At 41.1% G+C, this 17,466-nt stretch overlaps 1 protein-coding gene across 1 annotated transcript in view; it reads right to left on the reverse strand.

Moving 5' to 3' along the window:
• The window catches only part of LOC106605459 (atrial natriuretic peptide receptor 1), a 70,207-nt gene extending 59,645 nt beyond the window's left edge, over window positions 1-10,562 (reverse strand). The window contains exons 1-2 of the mRNA XM_014201144.3: window positions 9,576-10,562; window positions 7,841-8,655 (exon numbers count right to left, since the gene is read on the reverse strand). Coding sequence (XP_014056619.1) covers window positions 7,841-8,606 — 766 coding nt within the window. The 5' untranslated portion in view covers window positions 8,607-8,655; window positions 9,576-10,562. The remainder of the gene's footprint in view (window positions 1-7,840; window positions 8,656-9,575) is intronic.
• Window positions 10,563-17,466: the final 6,904 nt, after the last annotated feature.

Genomic DNA, 17,466 nt, shown 5'->3' on the forward strand with positions numbered 1-17,466 from the left:
TAAAATGTTTTATTTACTAAATTAATTGGCTGTTATCGAGTCACGGATGTATGTTCGCCACATTGAATTCTGTAGCCCTCTTTACTCTGTCTCTCACAACACCACACAACTTCTTCCTTTCCTATAAATTGGTGAGTGATAACATAATCAATCCCTCTGTGTCAGTGTAATCTCCCAAAACATTCCAGAGAAACAAAGACACTTGATTAAGTCTTTGAATTACTTCCTCCTGAACACACAGACAATTCCACAGTCAAGTGACAGAGACAGCAGACTTCCATGGTTCTTGATTAAACATTACATTATCTAGTTGCATTACAATTACAAATTGCGATATGCAGACAGTGGAAGTGAATCCCAATTAATATTGTTATGCGGGATATTACTTAGAAACATTGCTGCTAGGCATACCTATTGGGATCTTTGGATGAAAGCAAGAAGACTAGTGTATGGGGACCTGAAGCTGGCAAATTAAATGAGAATGATGTATCAGTATGTCACTGCGTACTTCACTCCAAACGACCCCTCTATGTGTCCATGCAGTCACCATCTCACTGGGAAAAACTGGTTGAATCAACGTTGTTTTCATGTCATTTCAACAAACAACTTAAAAGTATTTTGGGAATGTTTGTCTTTTTTTCACCCAATTTTTCACCCAAATCCAATGACATGGTTCAAATTTTGGTTCATTCCTCGTTAGTTGACAATCCAATCAAATGTAAATCAAAATACTTTGAACAACATTTGTGCCCAGTAGGATATCTATAAGTGAACACTATTGAGATACTAAACTTCTCTTAGACTGTCGCTACTATCAACCCATTCATACTGAATTTCTGTTTTGCTTCATTTGCCATCATAGCCATAGCACACAAAACAAACCCAATAGGGCCTTATTGAAAGGTGGGATGAGATCAGCAAAAGCCTCTTGTATCGCAGCTTAGGCCTGCAGTGATCTGACCAGAAATATGTTATTGTTTATCTGATGACTCAAAAGACAATTTCACAAGCTTTAGATGGATATATACTGATACAAACACGCAACACAAACAGGTTGGGAAGCCTTGGAAAACACCATGATTTTCCTCAGCAGGAGATGCACTCAGAGAGACTGTGTGTATGTGTGTGTGTGTGTGTGTGTGTGTGTGTGTGTGTGTGTGTGTGTGTGTGTGTGTGTGTGTGTGTGTGTGTCAGTGTGTGTTCATGCTAGATGCCCTGGAAGCTAATTGTCCCCACACGTGGTAGAGAAGTCTGTGGATTTGTCCCCAGTATGGAATTACCAGCCATGACTAAACTATAATTCAGTGTCTAGTTTAGAGCTGTGCTCTCTTATCTAAACACTTAGAAAAAAGGGTTCCAAAGGGGTTATTTGGCTGTCCCCGTAGAATAACCTTTTCTTGGTTCCATAAAGAAACCTTTCTGGTTTCAAAAAAATTCTACCTGGAACCAAAAGGGTTCTTCAAAGGGTTATTCTATGGGGACATCAGAAGAACCCTTTTAGGTTCTAGATAACACCTTTTTTTCTAAGAGTGAATATCCAACATCATACAGAAAACATCCAATTATACAATGTCTAACTATAAAAAGCTTTGTTAGATGTTAAACTGGGATAGGAGTGTGTTCAAAGCTGAACCATTACGGCAGAAGCGGCCTCCGTCCCTCCCAGGACTCCAGACTCCACCTGTGATGAACAGCAGGCCTAAACTCACCAAGATAACTAAATGTGTGTGTTGACTCATCTGTGTGTATTCATGCAAACCAACAAATATAAAACCAACCACAACCATCACCACTACCATCTCCCCCAGGCTCGAAGGCAAACTATAGGCCTACATGTCTGGCTCCCCTCCTTCTCCTTGCCTCTCCAGGATTCCAGAACATACATTTTTAACTAAAGCCAGATGGACGGGGCCGACGGGGCTGAGGAGGGGGGGGGGGGGGGGGGGGGTTGAGGCAAGGCCTTGTGGGTAGTTAAGTTCAGCATGGTCCCCTTCTGCCTCGGCAACCATAGCGACAGGAGGAGGTGAGCTAGAAGAGATGGAAGCTCCAGGGTCTTGCGTCACCCCTTTTGGGAAGTCCAAGCTATGGGGTGAAGGAGTCATGTCGAGGCAAGGGTGATGTCAACAACCCCCTTAACACTGTGTTAACAAGCTCAACTGCCAAAACTCTCTCGCTCATCAACACTTTCTACAAAGATCTGCCACCATGAAAGTTAATTGAAAAATCACCCCCTCCCTTTCACAGGTAGTGTGATGTTCTTGGAACTGTGTATAGACATTTCAAATCAAATCAAAATGTATTTGTCACATGCGCTGAATACAACAGGTGTAGACCTTACAGTGAAATGCTTACTTACAGGCTCTAACAAATAGTGCAAAAAAGGTATTAGGTGAACAATAGGTAGGTAAAGAAATAAAAACAACAGTAAAAAGACAGGCTATATACAGTAGCGAGGCTATAGAAGTAGCGAGGCTACATACAGACACCGGTTAGTCAGGCTGATTGAGGTAGTATGTACATGTACATGTAGATATGGTTAAAGTGACTATGCATATATGATGAACAGAGAGTAGCAGTAGCGTAAAATACATTTCTTTATAGACAGGAAATCCCATTGGGATTAATTGAGTGCTCCTATCTCGTCAAGTAATTGGGTGCTGTATAATTCCTCAACTAATGATTAACAAGCCATGCGTTGCTTTCGGTTACGCAGTGCATAGTTTTTCTACTGGCATACTGTACTCTCACTAACCTATAGAAGTTATGTAATCACTGGGCATGTGGGTGTGTGTAGTGAAAAGGAAAATAACTCAGCCTTTCTTTGATCGTCTTTCTTTGGAAGTGATTATCTTTACTGTATGGCTTTGACAGAAGATAGAGTTTCTCATCAATAAGATGAATGGGACTGATACTGAACCACCTGCGGAGCTACACCGTCCTTGATTAAAACAGCCTGTTCCAAAATATAACTGATTAGCATACCAAGGTGAGGGTATGGGTGAGGAGAGCAAAGAGAAGGGCAAGATGGAGGTGAGGCAGAGAGTGGGTGGCAAGGGGAGAGCTGTGTCCACATGGGTCCATCATTTAGTCATACATTTCACCTTTGCTCAAATATATTTGCTAATATCAAAGTCCAAATGAAAAGTCACTTTCACACTTTTTCTATGTCACTTCAGAAACTTTAAATTCAGGTCAGGACTGTGTTGATAAACACCCCATTCACATGATTCCATGGCTTGTGTAATTAAACAAGAACCAATCTGGTCTTTCATAATACCAGATATTGTGCAAAAAGGTTACGACATTGATAAATGTATTGTTGTGTTCTGTCCAACCATTTCAGCAAAGTAGATAAAAAATTCAGACTTTGCCAAATGTTTTTGGCTGTTGCTCTTTTTTAGCGTAGTCAATTGGGTTGGTTGATAAAGATGGCAGACACACACACACAAACACACACACACACACACACTGTGGGGAAGATTACTACTCCAGATGTTAAAAACAGCTAACCAAACAGAGCTGTCCTGAAATAAACTGTGCTCCTTCCACACACAGCATTCATTTATCGATTAGTCTATGCAGGCCAACCTCCTCAGAGGAGAACTACTCCTACTGGAGCCTATGTGAAATGGCGTTCAATTAGTGACGTCACGCGCTCTGAAACTTTGAAGTAGTTGTTTCGCTTGCCCTGCAAGAGCCTACTGCTTTTGTGGAGCAATAGGTAACAATGCCTCCTGGGTGACAGTTGTCGATGTGTTCATAGGGTCCCTGGTTCGAGCCCAGGTTGGGGTAAGAAGAGGGACGGAAGCAACACTGTTACACTACCATCACAGAGACAGAGCTTCGTTACTCCCAGAAACACCATTTCTGACAGGAAAAAACATTAACAGGTTAATTTTAAGGAATTAACACCAAAATAATTGACAAGAAGTGCAGTCTACTGTGCAAATCCACTCATAAAATATGCATGACCAGTGGACTGGAGGAAATCCTTCACAATATTCAACTCTTCCTTTCTGTATAAGATTCTCTCATAAAAACATAATGATAAATTATTATATTTATGGTTATAATTATTGCATCTGATAAATACTGTGCTCATGAAAGGACTCTTGGGGGAAACAAATGGCTGATTTTCTGTTGTTGTTGTTGTTGACAATTCAGCAAATGGCCCCTTATTAAATTTCACACACCATGTACACCCACCCAGTCCACTGGGCTTAACTCTTCTACAAGTTATATGATGAGTTACCAACGTTGAGTTATTTAAACCCCTAAACTTGATCAATATTCAATACACCGCAATCTCCATCCTGCTCCCTGCAGTGCAGCAGTGGTGGGTTGGTAAGGATCCTATTTTGAAAGGAGCTGGAACAGGGGGTCAAAGTGCTCAATCAGCTAAAGGGCATTTGTAGTGTTCCTATAAAATCTGTTTTATTACTTGCCTAATTCTGTTTAGTGTTTCCCAACTTAATTTTTCTCAGTTTTGTTTTCCCTATTTTTAGGTTTTGCTCTCAAAATCAGTTTTTTTATTACACAAAAACAACAAAACTGGATGTTCTAAGTCAGGGATGGGCAACTTTGATAGGGGTGGGGGCCACAAAAATCTGAACTCATCATGGGGGCCGCAGGTTGCTCACGGTTCTGCACACCCACATCCATGCGTAACAAGCCATAGCTGGCAGCTAAACTAATTTAGCAATCTAAAATCATTTTAGCTGACATGGGCTAATTGACTGACTATCAGTGACTGACAAAACAAGAGAAAAACGGCTGATCCGCAACCATATTTTGAAATTGCACATTGTATATTCTAGTATTTTAACTCAAGTAAGTTGAGACCTCGACTGAGTTCCAAAAAAGATATACTTTTTTGAGGGGGAGTTGATTCGATCGCCTTCAAATGCGGCTGCCAGTTGCCCATCCCTGTTCTAAAACCACAACAATGCTTAAACCACATCAGGAGACAACTTTTGAGGTCTGTGGAAAATCTAAGACATTTTCATTTTTGGGTGTAGACACACAAAAATAGATATGAGACCACACTTTCAGTCTTTTTCTCCTGGATTATTGTTAAGGCCCCTGAAGCAACAATGAAACCAGTCCAAAACAATCCAAGCCATGTTATTTTTCAGTAAAAGGGGCGATTGAGCGAAGCAACAGTTGGTGAGACAATGAATTGCACCCAAACAACAGACTGAGGTCCCTGCAGCACACAAACCGTCTCTGGCGTCATTTCCTCATCATAATGGTGTGGGTATTTATTTATTGGTCCCTGGGGATGGCGGCAGGGGGTGGTGAGGTGGGGGGACATATTGTGAAAGGCTTCCTCTCTTGATGAGTGCTGAGGAAAAGGTCACATTACTGCTGGTGAGTGTGACAGATGTGTGTCTATGTGTTACGGTGGGCTGGGGAGGTTGTTACATTATCTTTTTGCACCACACACACATTATTATTATTTTTTTGCACATTGAGCACTCCTGCCCCTCACTCTCTCCAACCATAGCGTGAGATGAGTGTTGGTGTTGTTGTGGTATTACTTGTTTCTGAGCTGTGAAAAGAGTTTCCACACGCGGAGAAAAGCAATGCATGAAATCTGAATATAAAGCAGGTCTGTCTGATCCTCAAACCATCTGCTGTTCTGAAACAAACTGACAACAACATGTAAATCAGCTGCTGATTGTGTTCTCTGACAGAACAGAGTTACAATCAGGAAGTATTTTTGTACTCTCATATACTGTGTAGGCTAACCCAAATGTTCCACTTGCTACTTTATGACTTAGTCTTTTCTTCTTCGAGTCAGTCATATTTCCACTATAACTCTTCCATGGGTATTCTTCTAAATGGAGTTGTACAAATGGCTGTTTCAAGCATAGGAGATTTTCTGATAAATACCGTGGGAGTTAAGTTTATTTTGATTCCTAACTGGGCCATGGCGGAGGTTATATTCAGGAAACTGCCTTTTTACTCAGATATTAATTATATTTTACACCGGTCCCAATCTAATGAACCATTGCATCCCCTATGATGACTTTTTCCCAGGCAGGTGTATGAGCAATAAAAAACATATGTCTACGAAGGTCTTTGGGTTAAACATTTCCTGACTGTTAATGCTAAACAGACACTTTAAAGTGGCAATCATTAGTTAAAACAATAAAGTCATCTCCGGTCCCTGTTTCGGTAAAAAGCTGAGGGATGGGGCTGGAGAAATGTTACCACTCTCAAATTCATAGACAGAGCTATGGATGCAAGGACTGACCATCCATGATATCAAAATAATAGATTTAACCATGTTTTGAGGCTATATAGTTTATATTTACTTTGCTTATAAATGAGGCATTTCTAAGTTATATTCTTCAAGAATCAATGAGTACATATAATTAATTTATAAGTCCAAACATGGATGTAGCAACTGCAGATTGCTCCTTTAACCTAAATACATAAAACAACTCATAAGGTCTGCACACACAGGTCAACTGCACTCCATCAAAATGCATGGCTTTTACAATCAGCTCTGGTCCCATGTCCTTTTTCAAATTAGTGTGGCCATTCTACCAGATCTCAGTCAGACAACCTTAACTAAAAGCCCTAATCAATCACACCCTGTTGACTGTGAATTGGAATAAGCCACAGACAACAGTCTTCTGGCGCTCCATAAGTACACATTTGGATCCATGTAACCAAAACAACAAAGTTCACAGTGTGAAAACAAAAAGAAACATGTTAAGTCACACATACTTTCTTGTTGAACAGAAATACTCATATTTAATATTTGTTCCAGGACATGGATTACCAGTTGTTTGAACAAATCCCTAATTTGACTAAGTCCATCATTTGCTCACCTCTGGTTAAATATGATGAACTGCAGACCAACAAAAAGAAAAGGGCCAGGGTAATTAGCCCAATGACGGAGTCTGTTTAGCAGGAAATACCTACAGATCTGATATGTTGACTGCAGCTCCCTTATGAGGTCGCAGGGCTCTTGACCTCTGTTAATAAATGTCTTCTCTGGAGACTGTGGGAACGGGAGAGGGAAGCTCATAGGGAACCAATCGAGAGGCTTATCTATCTATTTGTTGACTCACTTGACTCTGCAAAGAAATTGATAGATTGGAGTAGCAATGAATTATATTTTCTTTGTACAGTACTCACTGTGCCCATTTCCTCAAAGGCAGCAGAAGGGTAAACTGAACCAAAATACAGTGGATTTTTTTATATTTTTTATAAAAATAAAAAAAGAATATATATATATATATATTTTATATATATATTAATTATATATCTAATTTTTTAATCGATGGACAAAATTTGAGGGGGTCCATAAAACTGCTGTATCATCTAATGACGCCGATCTTATTATCTCTGTCTGTCCTGGGGACAGGCCATTTGCAGCAGTGAGTTGTCTGATCTGCACAGCATCGATTGAGCTCATAATTCTTGCTCAGGCTGCTGGCGCATCCATGCCCTGCAGCAACGATCAAAAGCTAATATCCACGCTTAACAAGCCATGCTGCTACGAATCATTCAGAGGGCAGGAGACAACAAATATCATAGGTAATAAGTGAGACACACACGCAATCGTAAATGTGAAAACAAGCACATACAGTTTAACTATTTTTGTACAGCTGTGTCAACAAATTCAAAGAAATCTATGTCATGAGGGCTTCGGCTGAATAAATAACATGCTCCAAGGTTATTTTTAGGCTGTTCTTAGGCTGACAAGCCTAACCATAATGAAATAAGTTCCACTGTGCCAACCCACTGAACATTAACGAATTTGCTCTCACAATATGTAGAATACAAAGCTGTGAATAAAGTGTAGTGAATATAGGGGACTCACCTCGGCCATCTTGCTTGATGTTGTGGAGCAGGTCAGAGTAGTTGACTGGTCCAGTGTTCTCCTCAAACACCAGGTCCACCGAGGTGATGTTGTTCAAGTGCAGCTCTGTGTAGAGGCCCTCCACAGCGAAGTAGCACGGCCGGTCATCCTTCTTGTTGTCACTGAACATGAGCAGCACCTGCTCCTTCCACTCAAAGTGCTTGCAGATATGGAGGCCGAACTTGCCCAGCTTTTTGTGCGTGGGGCCCGTGTTGGTGATGGACGGGTACATGTTGATGCCGTTGAAGCCAACGGCTGGGGCGCCCGCCGTTACCATGGGGATGTCCCAGTGGGTGGTGAAGAGGCCCACTGGGGAGGAGGTGTAGTCACAGCCCGGCCCAATGAAAGCCCAGGGGTCGTGGGCGAACTTGAGGTCAACAGCCATGAGTGGGGCGATGGACTCAGAGCAGATGCCTTCTTCGTTCTCGCTGTTCTCAAACACGTAACCCAGGTGGTGGCCACGGAGGAGCGCTGGGTCAGCGTTGATGATGTTGATGGCTCGGTCCAGAGCCGGACCCACACGGGGCCAGGCCCAGGGGTAGGCAGTGTTTCTCTGTGGTAGGATGATGGCCAGCGTGATGTTCCCGTGCTGCCGATGGTCCCGGTGCTCTCTGGGACGTCGGTGTGAATCACGGTGCCGGGAGGACTTGCCAGACTGGACCCACTGGAGACAGGCACCCAGCAGCAGAAGAAGAACCAGCAACAGTTTCACTCCCTCCATCCTCATCCTGCTAGGCTGCTGAATAATGTCCTTGTGAATTATTTATCCTGTCGAGCTAAGGAGGGGGACATAGGGAGACATTTGTACACACACACACACACAAAAGGCTCAGTTTGGAGTCTCTTCATGTCTGTTCAACTCTATTCAAAGAGCTGTTTTGCTTCGTCACAACTGAATTCCCTCAAACTATTTTTCTTCATGTCACGTTTGAGTGGCCTTTGCACTACCATGTTATAGAACATCTGTGAGAGGGTGACTCCCTTATACCAGACTGGAGTTATGTCAACATATGTGACAAAATACTTGTCACAGCTTCCTTTAGTAAGTTATTGTGAAGGTGAACTTTCTTAGACAATTACATGGTTGTTAATTGCCTCTATCAAACTGGTAGACCATTAAGCTTACACCTGACAGGATATGCATTGATTTAACTGTTAAACTGCACTCGTTGAGATTTGTTTAGCATCAAAGCCTGGTACACCACCAAATACCTAAACAATTTAGCAATAATCGAAGTTGCCTTGCATGCCATTTTCACATATATGTAGGCTAGATAGAACAGTGTTCAATCTGAGGGCAATTACTTTGATTCATTTGAAGCTATAGGCTACATCTTGTTTATTAAGTAGTTTATCAAAAACAAAAACAATTGAGTAATAGGGCGCATAGGGTTATGATAAACTGATGTCTGAAATCAGATAAAGGCTTTTTCTAGTAGATAACACATATTTAAAACTTCTAAATGTATACATAACAAAACCATAAAACGTTATAAGGACGGTATGCCTGGTTTTGTAAAGCTATTAGCCTTATATTAAGCCTAAATATTTGTTCTCACATCATAGCCTACACTCAAAAGTCATTTTGGAAAACGTAGTGCACTGTCTGGCTGTAGCCGATATAATTTAACATGGATTCAAATTTGTTGCAGCTACAAAAACATATTTGACATCTGCCTAAATACAATACAATTACCTTAAATTGAGTTTTCTCCCTCCATGTCAAACTGGTTTATGCCGACGTCTTGGCATGTGTGACTGTCAGTGACTGAGGTGAAATATCAGCTGGGAGGCTCGAGCTGTGTGTGGGCAGAGGTACTGATGGGCAAGCGAAACCCGCGAAAAGGCAACGCGTGGTTCGAAAACAGGGGATATCGACCAAAAAAACGTAAACAGAGTTGTTCCTTTTAGTTGCGCCCAAAGAAACCAGAAACAAATAAAATTGGAAAATCAACCTAAATCACAGTCAGTCATTTGAGAAGTACTAGCTCCCACCTCTTATTACCAAAGAAAACAGACTGGACAAAGTTGACGTTGGCTTTCCCGATTCAATTATTTTAGGCTAAGCCATGACAGTCCTCCAGCTGTGTCAGACAAAGTAGCCTATCTCTGCTGAAAATGTGCCTGTTGTTTCATAGTTGTAGCATGAGAAGGTTTACATTTTTGCCTGAATTTGAGAATAGTCCAGGGAAAGGCTAGCAAAGTACCAGCACTGCTCAGCACCTTTAGCTCTGTTGCAGGTCCCCAACTCGGAAGCTGATTCTAGGCCTGCATGGGTCAGCTGTTGAACTCCAGGGTCAGGAAATCCCACCGCATCAGGTAGAGAAAACGAGATGACAAAAGTAGTGTGCCGTCACACACCAGGAAAATCCTCTACAACCACAGGTCAAAGAAACACGCGTACACACACTGCCTCCTTCGTCTGGTCTGAGGGTGTGTCCGGGTCCTCACACAGTTGTAGATCCCTGTGTTTGTGACCCCTGTTGTTTGTGTGTGTATGTCTGGTTTCATGACAGTATTCCTTGTACTCTGTCTGTCTATTTCAGTGTTGCGCTGGATAGCCTGAGGCAGCCTTGGCCGGTCCGAGTAGAGACTGACTGCCTGACGCTGGAACAGTGTGTATGTGCTTGTATGAACGTGTGTGTGTTCATCTCGTGGCGCCGTCTTACTCGGGCACAGGGGTAGGCTTTCGTTTCCACTGGAGCGGGAGGGAGGAGAGAGAGAATGCGAGAGAGGAGTGGATCTATAATACAAATATTTCTTATCAAGCAATTAGCACAGTGGTACATAATTCTACCACAGAGGATCTGTATTTAAAAGCATGTCCAAAAATCTATGTTGAGAGAAATTATACCAGTTGTTGAGTGCATGCATCTTTCTAATAAAATATCGGGGGTTGAACATGTATATCAGGTTACACACACACGTTTACATGCACAGTAATAATTCTAGATTAAACTGATTATGGCAGTAGGCAGATTATGCAAAAGTCGTGTAAAAACCTTACTCTGTTTATCTTAATCGGTGTAAAGTCAAAATTGAAGTAAGCATACGCCAACTAAAACACCAGCAATCTTTCGAATTATGTAGACCTAATCACCGCGTTCCAGCTGTGTATTTGATCTGTGGATGTGCTAGCGCTAGCTGAGAGAGCCTCCCTCTTTGAAGTGAGTTCCGAACAACTGAATGTATGCGTTTAGTAGTTTTAACAAACAAACTTTATATGTCCGAACTCAGAATCAAATATGCATCCCAAAAATACCACAGTCGCTGTTGTAGAACGTTTATTTTGATTGCCGATTTTCTGCATTTATCAGAGTGCCATCAAGCCTGATTTCAGATGTGTCCATGTAAACAGGATTATTAGGGAAAATCGTTCTTCTTGCAATGCATATAGGTTAACTAACCTAACATTTTAGTCGAACTGTTATATTAATCTGACTATCCACAATAATGTCATTATTGTGTGCAGGTAACCATACTCATGATGTGAGTGAATATATTTTCTGAGAGCAACTGTTTGTGACATGTGAAGGCCATGATCAGGGCCGCCTGACTACTGCATTTGGGGCCACGGGGCAACGACCTCCAGGGGCCCACTGAGGGGGTCAGGAAATCAGCTAACTTCCTGCATTTCAACACATATTGTCATGGTGCAGAGAGAAACATTTAGTTTTAAAGCACGTTTCCTGCAATTCTACACTGTTGCCACAGGGCAGGGGAAAAATGTGCTGTTTTACAGCTCATCTCATGCTTTTGTTTAAATTTTGCCATGAGGCTGAGACAAAATGTTGCCGTTTTAAAGATAATTTCCTGCAATGCTACACACCTTTCTATCATATGCTATCTGGGGGCCCCTGACCCTGGAGGCCGGGGCCCCAGAGTACGTGCTCTGCATCCCCGTTTGGTAAAAAAAAAAAAAAAAAGTCTAAAACAAAATGCACACAGGAGGAACTCAAAATCCAAAATCACCTCACAGCCATCTAAAAAACATTTTAAATGAAGTGCTTAATAAAATAGAGTAGTACTATACAGCATATACAGAACTCACATTTCGTTCATTCATTCTGAGCAGCACATCTGTCCAGTGAGGAGACATCAGTTGAACAGTTTTAAACTAGGCAGTATTTTAGTCCCTGATTTCTGGAGGCATGAGACAGCAGGCACAAGCTGTGCTGTATGAGTGCCCAATCTCTTCGTGGTCAAACTGCCACTGAGCTGATTCCCTCACCGCGGGATCATTACAGCTATTAGATTTAAAACGGAAACATTGTCTCTCAGCCTCAGGTAGCCTAGCGGTTAAGAGCGTTGGGCCAGTCGCTGGTTCCAATCCCCGAGCCGGCAATTGTGGGAAAATCTGCTGTTCTGTCCTTGAGCAAGGCAGTTAACAACCGCTCCCTGGGTGCTGATGACGTGGAAGTCCATTAAGGAATCCCCTCGCACCTCTCTGATTCAGAGGGGTTGGGTTAAATGCAGAAGACACATTTCGGTTGAAAGCATTCAGTTGTGCAACTGACTACCTTTCCCTATTTTGTGTGCATTATGTGCATGTCAGGTCATAACTCTCACTCATGTAAAATGTATGATTGTCATACCTTTTCAAAAATATTTTCCACCCGTCTTCATTGTGTCAAGACAAAAGTGTTGCTTGGTGACTGACTGACAACCTACTGCCATTTCTTCATCATCAGGCATATGCAATAGCAGAGAGACATTTCTTGAGACCTGGCGTGGGCAGATAACAGTTATTGCCTTCCCATATTCAATTTAAAATAAAGCTAGGACCCCGTACATTATAGCTGTGTAGGTGAACGAAAATGCCGTTTTGAGTGAAAAATGCATTCTGTACATTTCCATGTGAAAGCAATGAACATTGTGGCCGCTCTAATCCTTCCTCTGTTCCCTGAAGAGCTGTAGAATCCTGCAGTCTTTTCCTCACCCCAATGTCTTCCTTCCCCCTCACATTTTTGTGTTATTCTTTCTCTAGGGCTTATCTTTCCTCTCTTCTATGCCATCTTACCCAACAGCAGTTTACAGATCAATAAACTCAACAAATCCCTTTGACAAACAAACAAATAATTCTAGGAGAAAAACAAGAAAGGGAGACGCCCCACGTAAATCACATTTGCCAATGAACTGGCTTTCAACCAAGAGGTTTATCTCCCTTGTGGCCAAGATGACACCAGTGCTGTGCCATGTCGGTTTCCCTCGCCTCTGCCCTGCTCACTTACAGACATGCAGAGACAGAGCACGTGTAAAATGCAGAGAAAGTACAACTTAACAGGATGCAACAGTTGTAACCTATTAACACACACTTCTCTCCTTTCTATATTTCCCTTTATTTCCCCATATCTATATCTAACACACTCATTATCGAATTCTCCACCAGAATCGCTGTCACTTTTTCTTCAATCCCTAAATTACTCTCCAAGGCTGTGGTTTGAGAACACATCCCCAATTACTGTGCCTTCAGAAAGTATTCATAACCCCTGAATTATTCCACATTGTGTTACAGCCTGAATTCTAAATTGATTAAATAGATTTTGTTTCCCCATCTACATACAATACCCCATAATCACATGACAAAGTGAAAACATGTTTTTAGAAATGTTTGCAAATGTATTGAACATGAAATACTGAAATATCTCTTTTACAAAAGTATTCACACCCGAGTCAATACATGTTAGAATCACCTTTGGCAGCGATTACAGCTGTGAGTCTTTCTAGGTAAGTCTCTAAGAGCTTTGCACATCTGGATTGTACAATATTTGCACATTATTACAAAAATTATTCAAGCTCTGTCAAGTTGGTTGTTGATCATTGCTAGACAGCCATTTTCAAGTTTTGTCATAGATTTTCAAGCCGATTCAAGTCCATCTGTAACTAGGCCTCTCATGAACATTCAATGTTGTCTTGGTAAGCAACTCCAGTGTATATTTGGCCTTGTGTTTTAGGTTATTATCCTGCTGAAAGATGAATTTGTCTCCCAATGTCTGTTGGAAAGCATACTGAAGGTTTTCCTATATGATTTTGTCTGTGCGTAGCTCTATTCCATGTATTTTTATTCTATTACTTTAGTGCCTTGTTGCAAACAGGATGCATGTTTTGGGATATTTTTATTCTGTACAGGCTTCCTTTTTTTACATTTACATTTACATTTTAGTCATTTAGCAGAAGCTCTTATCCAGAGTGACTTACAGTAGTGAATGCATACATTTCATTTTTTTGTACTGGCCCCCCGTGGGAATCGAACCCACAACCCTGGCGTTTAGGTTAGTATTGTGGAGTAACTACAATGTTGTTGATCCATCCTCAGTTTTCTATCACAAACATGAAACTCATGTCTGTCACGTCCTGACCAGTAAAGGGGTTATTTGTTATTGTAGTTTTGTCAGGATGTGGCAGGGGGTGTTTGTTTTATGTGGTTCGGGGTTTGTTGGGATATGTGTTTATGTAGAGGGGTGTTTGTTTAGAGTATTCCGGGGTTTTTGGTTATGTTCTATGTTTTGTATTTCTAGGATCTGTCTATGTTGTGTATTTCTTTGTGTTGGCCTGGTATGGCTCTCAATCAGGAACAGCTGTACTTCGTTGTTGCTGATTGGGAGTCATACTTAGGTAGCCCTGTTTTCACATGTCCCTTGTGGGAAGTTGTTTTTGCATAGCTGTGTGTAGCCTGCAAGACTGTTTGTTCGTTTTATTGTCTTGTTTTGTTTTGTCAGTGTTCTAATAAAAGTTAAAATGAGCACTCAACCCGCTGCGCCTTGGTCCACTTCGTACGACGGCCGTTACAATCTCTCCATTAGCCTCATGGTGAAATCCCTGAGCAGTTTCTTTCCTCTCCGGCAACTGAGTTAGGAAGGATGCCTGTCTATCTTTCTAGTGACTGTTTGTATTAATACACCATCCAAAGCGTAATTAATAACTTCACCGTGCTCAAAGGGATATTCAATGTGTGCTTTTAAAATGTATACTCATCTACCAATAGGTGCCTTTCTTTGCAAGGCATTGGAAAACCTACCTGGTCTTTGCGGTTGAATCTGTGTTTGAAATTCACTCCTCGACTGAGGGACCTTACATATAATTGTATGTCTGGGTACAGAGACGAGGTAGTCAATCAAAAATAATGTTAAACACTATTATTGCACACAGTGTGAGTCCATGCAATTTGTGACTTGTGAAGCACATTTTTACTCCTGAAATTATTTTAGGCTTGACATAACAAAGGGGTTGAATACTTATTGACTCAAGACTCAGCTATTTATTTTAATTAATTAAAAATGAAAAATCTAAAAACATATACTGAAGAAATATATAAACACAACATGTAAGGAGTTGGTCCCATGTTTCATGAGCTGAAATAAAAGATACCAGAAATGTTCCATATGCACAAAAGCTTATTTCTCTCAAATTTTGTGCACAAATTTTGTTTACATCCCTGTTAAGTGAACATTTCTCCTTTGCCAAGATAATCCATCCACATGACAGGTGTGGCATATCAAGAAGCTGATTAAACAGCATGATCATTACACAGGTCACCTTGTGCTGGAGACACTAAAAGGCCACTCAAATGTACAGTTTTGTCAGTCAATACAATGCCACAGATGTCTCAAGTTGAGGGAGTGTGCAATTGGTATGCTGACTGCACAAATTGAAATGTTAATTTCTCTACCATAAGCCGCCTCCAAAGTCATTTTAGAGAACTTGGCAGTATGTCCAACCGGCCTCACAACCGCAGACCACGTGTAACCACGCCAGCTCAGGACCTTCAAAATGTGGCTTCTTCACCTGCGGGATCGTCTGAGACCAGCCACCCGGACAGCTGATGAAACTGAGGAGTATTTCTGTCTGTGGTAAAGCCCTTTTGTGGGGAAAAACTCATTCTGATTGGCTGGGACTGGCTCCCAAGTGGGTGGGCCTATGTATGTTGCATATTGCATTAATATTTTTGTTCAGTATAATTCCACTTTGACATTATGGGTTATTGTGTGTAGGCCAGTGACAAACAATCTCTATTTAATCCATTTTAATTTCAGGCTGTAACACAAAATGTGGAAAAGGTCAAGGGGTGTGAATACTTTCTGAAGGCACTGTATTTTGTGGTCGCACAGACTAGCAGATGCTGCTATATACCCTTTTAACTTGCTTGATCACTGAATATTTCATATTTAACCATGACCTTTAGATCAAAGCCAACCGGTAACAAGAAAACCTTTTCTTGTTCCACTACAGATGAGGGAAATCATGGAGAGCGCTGGCACTGTGCCACCATAGCATTGGACATTATTTCCTCTGTCTCTGTTAGCACATTTCCATCCACAGTTTTTAAGAGTAAAGTCATATCGTACAAAAAAAAAAATCACAACAGCTTAGATGGAAACAGGAAGTTAAGGTACAATTTTATAAATGCCAACAGGTAATTTGTTTGTTCGACATGGTGGGATCATTTTGTGTCTCTAAAGTTAAGTATGCGAGAAATAGTGGTAGAAATGCCTTTATTCGCAAATATTGATATAATAACCATCGTACTGAAGCAAACTTAGAGTCACTCAATATGGCAGTTGGTCTATGACTCAGGAAACTATACCATTTATTATGCTAAAGATTAAATAAATTATGATGAACTTCACAGGGTTGTGAAAGTGGACGATGATGAGCTTGATGCTCCTTTCCAATAAATATCAAGGGTCTTGACATGATGAACAATGCTCGACTGCCATTTGACAAAAAAAGCAATTCTTGCTCTTATCCATAATAATCTCATTATGTAGACTAGCCTACCTGCACTGTATCTGCAAGCTGTTGGCTCGAGTGCACGTGCCAAGACCAGAGTAGGCAAATTTGCTATTTAAAGCAACAGTTCTTGTGACAAAACTATCTGTAGAATTGAAAAAGCGATGGAAAGACATTGAACTTTCAATTTTGTGTGCACTATGTCATCACGTACAGATTTTTATCCGCAACAAGTCAGTTTGGTGGAAACACCACTGGTGGGAAAATACGCATATTTTCTTAATGGAGATTTTGAAAATATTTGCATGAAAATCTATCACCAATTAGATGGAAACCTAGATATGTATACATTCTATTTCATTTTCATCTATGGTTAATATTGTTGATTTTCATCACAATTTTGATCTATCTGTTCCTGCATTATATTTCCTTCCTCAGTTTTGCTAAAACAGACAAGTCCGTGCAAGGAAGGGGTTAGTGATGGGGAGGGATGTCCATTAGTGGGTTAACAAAGTGTGGGAGTCTGTCATGTCAGCTTCCTCTCTGGTGCCCTCTAGCCCTGCACCTCTCTCTCCTTATCAGGGAAAGTGTAGGAAGGAGTACCCAAGAACAGATTACTACACCACTCCTCAAGGTTCCATGCTAAGCAAACCTAAGTGCGGCTTTGGCAATTTTTCCATGTACTGTAGTTTCCAGTATTGGGCTATTTTAGGATAAATAGGAGTACCCAATACAGCCAAGATATATATGGTATATACAGTTGAAGTCGGAAGTTTATATACACCTCAGCCAAATACATTTAAACTCAGTTTTTCACAATTCCTGACATTTAATCCTAGTAAAAATTCCCTGTCTTA

Source organism: Salmo salar, chromosome 05 (assembly GCF_965601325.2).
Source record: "Salmo salar chromosome 05, fSalSal1, whole genome shotgun sequence".
NCBI lineage: Eukaryota > Metazoa > Chordata > Actinopteri > Salmoniformes > Salmonidae > Salmo > Salmo salar.